The 11,204-nt window shown below is 41.4% G+C and overlaps 1 protein-coding gene across 6 annotated transcripts in view; it reads right to left on the bottom strand.

Moving 5' to 3' along the window:
* The window catches only part of Brwd1 (bromodomain and WD repeat domain containing 1), a 94,381-nt gene continuing 83,177 nt past the window's right edge, over window positions 1-11,204 (bottom strand). For 5 of the 6 annotated variants that reach the window (XM_037209612.1, XM_037209614.1, XM_037209613.1 and 2 more), the window contains one exon: window positions 7,041-10,706. In XM_037209612.1, the coding sequence (XP_037065507.1) occupies window positions 9,544-10,706 (1,163 nt within the window). In that variant the 3' untranslated portion in view covers window positions 7,041-9,543. Of the gene's footprint in view, window positions 1,229-7,040; window positions 10,707-11,204 lie in introns of those variants that run through there. The other variant, XM_028879935.2, reaches the window with a different exon arrangement.

Genomic DNA, 11,204 nt, shown 5'->3' with positions numbered 1-11,204 from the left:
CAGGCCAATCTCAAACTCACAGAAATCTGCCTGCCTCTGCCTTCCAAGAGCTGAGTTTAAAGGCATGTGCAACCACTACCTGGCTCAAATTTCTAACTCTTAAGGTTCAGTAGAGAAACTTAAGAAATAGGATTTAACTGCATCACATAGAGATGACTGTCTGGAGTCCAGCCTCCTCATCTTGGCTGCCACATGGAAGAAATAAAAATGTAATAGTCACTTTCAGAGCTTTCTTAGAAAAATATATTCCCTGAATTAATTATACCAGGTGTTTATCATTCAGTATGAATTCCAATGTTATAAATAAGACATGAATGTCTTCCCAACACTCCTCTTCAGAAGTAACATCCCAGCATTGATTCCCCCAGTCCCTTCTGCGTTTGGTCCCCAGGGACGGACATTACAGGAATTAGATCCAGTTAATCAGCAAATAGACTTGACACCTTTCGAAATGGCCTAATTTTCAAACTGTGAGGGTAAACCCTTAAAATTAGCATCCAGTTCAGATTTGGACAGTTTTCCAGTTTTCCCCACATATCCCATACACTTCCTGTTTTCTCTAAAGAATCAAGCAATGTCAAGCCCTTGCTTCACACTTCACAGAAAGCGGGCCCTTCTGCCTTCTGACTACTCAGTCCACATCTACCACCTCTCTGTAACACCCTGTGCTGGGCTGGGCTGTGTAGAGCTGACTGGAAGCCTTCATCACACTTTGACCCAGAGTAGTGACTGTTAGAAAATTGTTCAGAAGGTGCAGGGAAGGCTTAGGGCTGGGAGTGGACTGCAGCTGCATGCACCAGAGGCGGCGCAGGAATTTCCGGGTACCCTTTCTATCTCGGTGTCGGTTGGGCTTTTTCTTTCCAGGATCTGAACCGCCTAAGATAAAACACTTTGTTACTATCTTCTAGCTCCTTTTCATTCTCTGAATGTCTGGTTGCATCATCCTCTTTATAAACACTCAGTAACTTTTTCTTAGCCAGGGCAGCAGCTTGTCGACGGGGCAGTCTCCTGCTGTTCCTCCTAATCCAGACATTCTCTGGTCCTGAGACTGTTCCTCTTAGATTACTCATTATCTTTATTTTATTTGCAGCCACAGCAGCACATCTGCGGGGAACTCTCTCGGGGACCATTTGTGCTTTCAGAGCATCACTGCGCCTCTGCACTGCAGCCTTCTCATGCACACATGGCCTCACTTTTGTATTGGGTTCTCTGTCTTTAACAACAGACTCTGAAAAATGAGTGAAAATTCATGTAAATACAAAAATCTTGTCACAAGACTGTACTATGTTATGTACATTCCTCAACAACAGTCCTGAACGAGTCTCAAACTTAATTATGAACAATTAAAAAGCTGCTTTGACAGGTATGAATTCCGTCTGCTTCCGTATGAGGACCACTGTCATTCCAGTAACTCATCCTGCAAACATGAGAACCTTCAGCTCATGAAGCTACTCACCTAGCACTACTTTCAAGCGTCTAGATTTAAAGAGTAATCCATGTGTTTCAATTTCAGGGCTTCGTTTCAAATCCACCTTCAAACCATTTTGAAATATTTAATACCTCTGACGTAACTCCCCACCCTAGAAGAGAACCACCATTCCAACTGACTTCAAGGGCTCAGGTACACTTCCAAGACTAGGGCTTCCTTCGCTCACGTATTCAAATTGCTGAGTAGGAAACAAAAATAAACTGCATTGACTCTATGAAGTTTAGCATGGCCTTAGTCCTAATTTCTTTCCAATATTAGAAAACATTTCACCCAGTTGGGAAGACTGAAGCTCCTACTTAAGACCTAGTTTATGGCAGATGCAGGAGTCCTTCCGCCCTTGCGTATGGGCTGTCTCAACAGCTCACAAGCACTGGCACCTGCTCTGTGGACTCTGCGTTTTGATGAGCTAAATAAATATTGTGAAGGGGTTTATCAGAACCTGGGCTAGGCAGAAAGCACACTGAAGAGGCAGATCCTTCTGCAGATCTGGGCAGTGTGCAAGGGTGGCTGGAGAGCAGTTGTCTGCCAGACAGGGGAGCTCAAATCTTTTTGCAAAAGTATTAAAGACACTTCAAATTTCAAGTGCTGTGGCACTTTGGTGCATCTGCTATCAGCTAGGGTTTGGGGCTCTTATAAACTAGCCTGGATGGGAATGTGATGGCAGAGTGATATACAAACTGTAAATCACTGAAATAACAAGCAGGGATCTAGAGGACTTGGCAATGTTTGTTAAGTTGCAGAAAACAACAGCCTTTTGGTCATGTACTGTATCAAGCCAGCTTGGCCTGGCTGCTTGCCCAAGTAAACACTTTCTGGCCTCCACAGGCACTGCATACACACAGTACAGTGTGTGCACACGCGCGCGCACGTGCACACGCACACACAGAGGACATTTATATCATGTGAATGAAAAGTAGAAGCCTTAAGGTTCTATCTACAAGACAGACCTCAAAGCATTGTTTTCTCCAACATCCACAATCTCTTGCAAATAGGAGACACTTCCTTCAAAGAAACTTTGAACTTCCTCATGTAACTACAAGTGCTTTCAATAGGTCTGACAGGATTCATTTCCAGTAATATGTGTATAGATAAAACCTCATCACTACTAAACATTTCTTCATCAGAAAATGACTTAGTTGCAGCAGTTAGTTCTTGTAAGGTGTGATGGAAGAACCTATGTGGACACTTTGTGAACAGAAAATACAAACTCTTAAAGATATTTTAATGTTTATTTCCAATCCAAAAAAGGGAAAGCTAATATTCTGCAGAAAAAAATTTTAAAATTTCTCTTACAGTATATTTGAAGTTCAAACACTTATGCCCTAAGTAAGATAAAGTCCAGAATTCCTTCTACAGCAACTCCAGATGATAAAGTCCCAAGTTTAATTCCAAAGAAGACCTGAGGAAGGTAAGTGGCTGCATGGGTAACTCTTCAAGCACTCACTGCTGAGTGCACAGGTGAGTACTAAACATTTTAAAGAGAAGCAGGGCGGCAAGATGGCTTCATGGGTAAAGGCGCTTGCTGCACAAGCCTGGAGTTAGACCTAAGTTCCAACTGTGCAGCCCATGCAAAAGTGCAAGAGTGTGGGCTGGAGAGATGGCTCAGAGGTTAAGAGCACTGACTGCTCTTCCAGAGGTCCTGAGTTCAATTCCCAGCAACCACATGGTGGCTCACAACCATCTGTAATGAGATCTGATGCCCTCTTCTGGCCTGTCGACATACATGGAGGCAGAACACTGTATACATAATAAATAAATAAATCTTAAAAAAAAAAAAAGTGGAAGAGTGCACCTGGTCCACAAACCATCCTCCACACATCATGGCAATATACACCCACACATACACATATACACTGCAGACACACAACACAAACCATCCTCTGACCTCCACACATCTGGCATATGCACCCACACATACACTGCAGACACACAACACAAAGCTATCCTGACCTCCATACATCTGGCATGTGCATCCACACATACACTGTAGACACAATACAATAAAAACTTTTGAAGTATAAAATTATGTGAAATTACAAATTGAATGTGTGTGTGTGGGGGGGGGGTGCTGGAGAGATGGCTAAGAGGTAAAGAGCACTGGTTGTTCTTCCAGAGGTCCTGAGTTCAATTCCCAGTAACCACATGGTTGGTGGGTGCCTCACAACCATCTGTAATGCAATCTGGTGCCCTCTTCTGGCATACAGGCATACATGCAGGGAGAACATTATATACATAATAAATCTTTAAAAACAAACAAAAAACCAAACTGAATGTGTTAGGCTGCCACTCCATCAGTGCATTAGTAACAATTGATTAATTAATGCAAGTTCTACCGTCCCTGGTGGTCTTGCATCATTCACTAAAATTCAGAGCCATCTCAGTGCCATGAGGCATAATTAGTTTTCTGAAAACATTTCAGCAGTTTGAAGCTCACATTTACAGTAATAACTTTACCTTATGACTGCTAACCCAAAGATCTGTATTCTAAAATGGTCTATGGTAAGGAGACAATGGATATCGACAGGGCTGTTCTAGCTTAAAGCATTACTCCATTTCCACAATTCAAGGATTTTCACATCCCAAATGTATTCTGATTTCTCTTCCTAAGTCCAAAGTAAAAGTCATTACTGTGGAAGCATTTTAAAATGCTCATCTGGCCAGCATCTCTTAATTGAAGTATTTAAATCAAATGTGACAAAGTAAGAGATGTCCAACCCAAAACAGAAGTTATCATATCCCTGTGCATTACTGGTATTATTGGTGGCTGTGGCTGTGAAACAGTGAATCCACAGTGAGGATCCTACAGTTGTAAACTTTTCCCTCTCCATCAAATCTTTAAACAGAACCCTGTTACAGCTGGAGACTACTCTCTTGTCTGCACCTTTTCACCCTTCCAAAGCAGGAGCTTCCGGAAACATCCCGTAAACTGCTATTTCTCTAGATAATGATATAAAGAAGTGTCCTGTGATTAGGGCCCCACTTCCTGTTCTGTAGGAAGCTGCAATGGTGCAGTGGTATCTTCTGCAACAGGATGGAGATGGTCTGAAACTGAGTGAGCCCATTCAGCAGTCCAGTGACTAGCCGGTGCCAACACAACTTGGCTTTTCTTTGCAACTATGTCTAAGCTAGGTCATCATTACATTAGCTGTGCCTCATTCTTTGAAAACTGGTAACATCAAGACGAAAAAGTTGGTGGTTCTTTCTCCAGAAACTTCTCAGCATTACAAACTACCTGTCTGGAGGATCAGTATCAATGATAAAGGACTCTCACTTATGAAAAGCAAGGCTGTCAAGCACAAGGCTCCCCAGTCACCTCAGCTCCCTTGCTCACTAGCAGCACTGCAGACCACAGCGCCTTCTGGAGGGTGGGAACCCTGACGAGGTTGGGGTGAGCTGCAAGGGAAGCACCTCGAGTGTTTAAAGACCCTTAGTATAGCAGCCACATTTCTCACATGATTTTAACTTGAGACAATGTTTTACAAAACTCATTTTAGCCTACCATGAGCAAGGCCCTGAGCTGCATTCCATGTACTGTTTTTGGTTTTTTGTTTAATATGTGGGAGACACTTTAAAGATCTGCCCATTGGAACTTAAACCAAATAACAAGTCCCTATGATGACTGGTAGGAGTACTGTAGATGAGCCATAGCACAAAATCCAAGGACCGATTTATACTTAGAAAAACTTTTACAACACTGATGAAAACAGACAAATGTCTAAACTTACTTATGTGACTAAGGGATGGAGGTGGGGCTACCAGAGTCCATGAAGTCTACAAATGATGCTCTTAAAACTAGACAGTTGAAACTACCACTTCTTTGCCAATTCAAAGGCTTTAATAAGCTGCATGTGGTAGCTCAAGCCTTTAATCTCAGCACTGGGGAGGCAAAGGCAAATGGATTTCTGTGTGTTCTAGGCCAGGCAACACTACACATTCTCTTGAGACAACTGTGTCTCAAAAAATAAAGGGCTGGAGAAAAGGCTCAACAGGCTGCTCTTCTAGAAGACCTGGACTCCATTCCCAGAACCCACAGCGCTGGTCACAACCATCTGCAGTAACTCCTATTCCTGGGGATCTGATACCCACCGTCTTCTGGCCTCTGTGAGCAGTGCACACACATGGTGCAGACATACATGCAGGCAAAATACATACATATAAATGAAACTTTAAAATATAAAAATTAAAGGCCTTAATAATAAAAAATAAACTTGTCTTTACCACATACTTAGGAAGTGTAGCAAGCACACTTACAAAATTTCAGTGGAGACTATCAAGTCTTGCCACACTGTTTACACACTAATGGTAGAAGCAGTGAGACTGTAGAAACCAAGACTTTGTGACTCTGATTAACAAATTCATGAAGGTAAGCCTTGAGACAACACCAGTCAAGGAGGTAATTTTCCTACCAATGTGACAATATATTACACACAAGCTTTGCAGATTATACAAGAAACTGTTAAAAAAAATTCTTTTAATTTTGAAAATTCCCAGGTGTCCTTAGGAACACTTCTAAGAACTTTAAAATGTTATTATGTAAGAAAACACAACACCCCCCAGCATTATATCCTTTACTCTTCAGTCCTTTCATTAGTGACAATATGAGCCTCATGTGGGATTCACACTCACTAACCTAATTAGTGTCCACACATCGCCTCATTTTTTTCTCCTTTGCTTTAACAAATTTGGTTTGGTCCATATGTTACAGAACACTGGCAAATCAAAAGTGATTCGTGTTTTTGCTTTATTATTCCCTGCTCTCCACAGCCAAAGGTGGGGGTCTAACTCCAGTAGTCACCAGCAGATGGCTCCTTTACACTCCAGCACACTAGAGACTAAGATTTCTGCACCATGAGAAAAACTCAAGGATTTGGTAACAATTTTAAGACATCTGGAGCTGGTTACTTCAACCATTGAAGGAGAAAGCAAAAAGACCATTTTGAGCCTATGATTCCTAGCAGAATCAACACAATGGCCTGGGAAGGAAAACAAAAACAATCTCATGCATCTTTAATGTTTGCGTTCTACTGATTTACAAACCTCAGCAGTCTCTTTTCAGTTGACACAAATTCAACTTGTACTGGCAGAAGAGACGAAGACCCAATTCAATGTTTATACCATACAATACAGTGATTTAGGAAAAAGCTACCACAGCAACTGGGAGTGTAGTATGAACCCATCACTACCCTAAAAAACGCCATCAACGAGGGAGGGCAAAGGTTAGTGACACAGCTTACCGTGGACAGTGGACCTTCTGGTGCACTGTATGGACTTGTTTATAAACTTCCTGCGTTGTTCTCCCAGGCCGTGAGTACTGTTTAAAACCATGTCTTACTCAAAACCAACGTCCCCTTTAGTGCAGCCTCACCACACAGAAGCAACCATTCATTGTGTTGTGACTTAGAGCTAACCACAACTGCCGTACCACCATTGTGTTGTGACTTAGAGCTAACCACAACTGCTGTTCCACCATTTCCAGGATCACACTAACTTCAGGCATTATTTGATCAGAAGTTTTCCACTTTAAAAAATAAAACAACGACCATCCTAGGAATTACCTGAAAATGGGATACATTTTCTTTTTATTCATAAATTACTACACATTGTCAGTACACCTTTTTAAAATAAGATATAGGGGGAAATGTTTTTAAATCTTTCTTAATATTCTTGGTAATATTAATATTTCAAAAGAAGGAAAAATCAAACCTAAATACTTCAAACTCCTTTAAAAAATCATAAATGAATAAAATCACAGGACTCTGGACACACAAAACTGGAGTGGGGGAAAGGCTGCTTTACATATTCACCACTGGATACTTCAAGTGCAACAGAAGCCGGAGCACTTATCTCTGGACCAGCTCACATTCACCGTATAACCTTCGCAAAAGGACAGACTGATCCTAAACATTAAAGTACATCTGTGCATTAAATCCCTGCGCATTTCAAACACCGAGTGCTCAATGTAAACATTTTAACTATTATTTATTAATCATCCTTAATGGTACTTAGGAGTGTGTCACATATTCAAAGTTAATGTTAGAAATAGCACCATAACCAAAAAGGAGGGGGGGAGAAAAAAGAAAAAAAGAAAAGCAAAAGACCACAAAAAAACTTCGTCAAAAGCCTTCATCTTGCCTCCACAAGTTGAGAGCCACTGTCAACCATACCCAAGGTCACCAGATCCACTTCTGATCTCTGATGGAACTTAATCTGATGAAGCCAAAATACTGCTTTACACAATTGGACCAAAGGGGGGGGGGGGTTTTAGAAAGGACTGTGACTAGCCAATCAAAAACCAGTTAAAATTGAGTCTAAAACTGAGAACAGTTCTGTGTATAAAACCCAAACTCTCTAAAAGAATTTATGTACTAATGAATGTATTTCATATTTATTTATGGACTTTTGGTGCCTTTTTGGAGATAATGGTAAATACGGAGTTAAAATCCTAGGGGACATAACAGGAATCAAACGTATTTCGGGTCAATAGTCTGACAGCAGTGACCTTGTATCTACACTATAAAGCATCTTACCTCCCATTGTGTGGTGGGAGAGTTCTCTACCCTGAGAAACAGTACCTACCAACCACCGCGGGAAATGTCCACATCCATCCTATCTCCTGCATGAGAACCAAGGAGTGCTGCCTACCATGTCAATTGGACACTAAGAACATGAGATACTCTTCCTTATCTGCCACCTCAGAAAAAAACCGAGAAAAAGGGGTAGCTTATGTATGAAACCAAACACAACTAAGGTCAAAAATCACTTGAAGTGTAAACTACAACATCCCTTTTGGGCATGGAAACTCAAGGGGAAACCCCCTGGGAAGAGCTACCTACAGGAGACCAAAAAGAATCAACCCACCAAAGAAAAGAACCGGCTCAAAAACAAGTGTGCTGTGGTACCCAGGGTGACGTGATGTTTCACTTCAGATGATTTCAAAACCACTGTGCCCCAAACATGAATCTCTTGCATTAGAGGTCACTAGCAAAGATAACTCAGTTGTATTGCAAAGGATGCTTACAATGCACTTGGCAGCAATAAAGTCAAGGATGGAAAATAACATTGGACTGTTTTCCTACATAGGTAAGATTCACAATTGCACTCTTAACTCCACAGTCTTTACAGAGGAAAATCTACATAGAACTGAAATACCATTAGCCCAGTGCTCTCTTATTAAAGAACACTTTCCCTAAATCTAAGGCACACAAACTTCTCTACTTCAGAGTAAGATTATGGAAGAGCAAGAATTTGGTAAATCCTAACGGAAAGTAAACCTTGGACAAAACCAAGTAACAATTTGTCAGTGAACAATCTAAAAGAAAATACTGTAACTACGCTCTCGACTTAGATCTTTAAAATATGCACTCCAAACGTAAAATAATTTACCAATACTTTATAAATTCAAGTTTATAAACATTAAAGTCATCAGATTTTCCTTAAAAAGAAAAGAGTAAGACCCAACAAGCATTTGGAAAAGAAAAGTGGAAGCCATGTTAATAAAAATGACCAGATGTGGGTATAATGTATTCTACTCAAGTCTCCAGGGAAAAGGATTTTAAAAAAAAAAAAAAAAAAAAAAGTGGTAGGTGCCTTGCCTACTAATCATGGTTATACTTGCCATGATTGTAATATCAGTATGCACATAATATTTATCAAGATTTTGTAAACATAGGTCACGTGGATTTTTCTCCTACTATATGGCAGGGGTTTAGAAACTACCACCTCTGGACAAAATCAGAAAATAACTTCGTGACACTGCTATTACAAAGTAATGCTCACTGGTTTAGGTAACCAAGTTGTCTAGTGTTTAGCGTGTCTCCAACTCTTGCTGTATGTACTCAATACTGTCAAAGTAGATCTGCCCCCAAAATGAAGCGTATTTTGGCACCTGTGCTGAATGCTGCTTCAAAAACCAGCAAGTGCAAATAAAAATAACAGTCATGATTTAGTCACATTCACAAACTTTTCATAGAAAAATATAAATATATTCCCTGAATTGTAAGCCAGATTCCACAATACATTCCAGTCAGTCAGTTGGCGTGTGCTGGCTCTCAAGGTCATAAGGTGCGGTCACTGAGCTCTAGGGCGTTCTCTATGCTCCTGTCGTCCTCCCCGTCATGGTATCTCACCGTTCTCCTACCCTGATTCCTCGTTTTTATTTTTGAGCGCCGAACAACTCTGTTAGCTTTTGCATAGTCCAGATCCTCCCAGTCATTGTCCTCCACATTTAACCTAGCACATTTACTCTGCCTTTGATGTCTTGCAGTTTTGGACAGGTTAGATGTAAAGGTTTTACCTTTTCTAACCACTTTTGCTTTTCCTTTCCTTTTTCTCTTCCTTTGGGTTTCTGTGTTGTCAGCACAGTCAATATCGGATTCAGTTACTGACCCCAAATCGGATAATTTGGGACTGGTGCCAGGTGTCCACGCTGAACTCTCTGTCTGTCCAGGCAAGTCCACACTGTCTAACTCAGGGTGCGCTCTTCTCTTCGCCCCAACCTCTGCTGATGCCTGTGGACTGTGAGTCACTTGGGCTGTCCTACTGAAAGAGGCTTTTCCGTATGTCCTGAGTCTTCTGCCATTCCACCTTCGTAACCCATAATTCAGGTCGTCTTCAAAGTTATTCTCTGTTGTTGCTTTTTGGGCCAAACCTGACTCAGAAGACACGCTGATCTCACTATCTGGGGTGTGGCTTTTGGGATCTTCCTGAGAAGGTCCAGCAGAGGAGCTTCGAGTTTTAGGAGGCGTGTTTATGCCCACACTGCCCGTATGCCTGTTTCGTATGCTTTCTGTATGTTCAAAACTGGAACCTCCTTCAGAATCCAAGTCTGCACTTACAGACTGACTGGCATTTTGGGTGCTGCCTTGGAGTTCAGAATCAGATGGCTTGCTACTGCAGGCACGCTGGGCCTGCGGCGCTTCACAGTGTGCACGTTTCTCATCGCCAATCAGCATCTTCTTTGCTGTGGTACAAGCAAATCGGATGGGCTTTTTCCTTCTCCTTCTGCTTCGAGTACACACACTTTCTAAGGTGACATTTTCTGCATCACTTGTGAGCTTGATTTTATCAGCAGCCACGCTAGCACTTCGAGTAATCCTCAAGTGACTGGTTTGTTCTTTGGGTGACTTCTTCATCACCTGTAGATTGCTTTCCGAGTCACTGGAATAGACCCTTTTCCTGGAAACTTTTCTGCTTTGTCCATTCTCTCGAGATAGAGAATCTAAAAATTAAGATTATTTTTTTAATCATTGATATGAGTAACTTTTAAGAATCTAAAAATTAAGATTTTTTTAAATCTTTGATATGAGTAACTATTTCTAAAGTAATAATTAAATGCTGAATTCTTAGTACACTTGTAACAGAGTGAGGTTATGTTAAATGGCAGGAAATGGGCTGGTCCTGACCAGTGAGTGACCCTCCACCAGTGACTCTCCCAACCCTGACACTGCCTGAGTAGAGCAGATCCCCACCAGTGACAATGTAAACAGGCTCAACAAAATTGTTTCATCAGCTGCCATCATTACTACCACTGAACCAACCCCACTGTTTCTCCTTCGCAAGCAGTCACTACCATGGTGTGCCCATGTTCCTGTCTCTAATACAATGCCCCATTACCAATGTTCAAAGTGACTAACAGTGATTGTGCATGAGCGTGAGAACAGAAAGGATGAACAAAAGACTAGTACACAGTCAGGAAAACAGCTGGAAGAAGAAACCT

This window comes from Peromyscus leucopus, chromosome 12 (assembly GCF_004664715.2).
Source record: "Peromyscus leucopus breed LL Stock chromosome 12, UCI_PerLeu_2.1, whole genome shotgun sequence".
In the NCBI taxonomy this organism is placed as follows: Eukaryota; Metazoa; Chordata; class Mammalia; order Rodentia; family Cricetidae; genus Peromyscus; species Peromyscus leucopus.
This window is presented reverse-complemented; position numbering and strand designations above follow the sequence as displayed.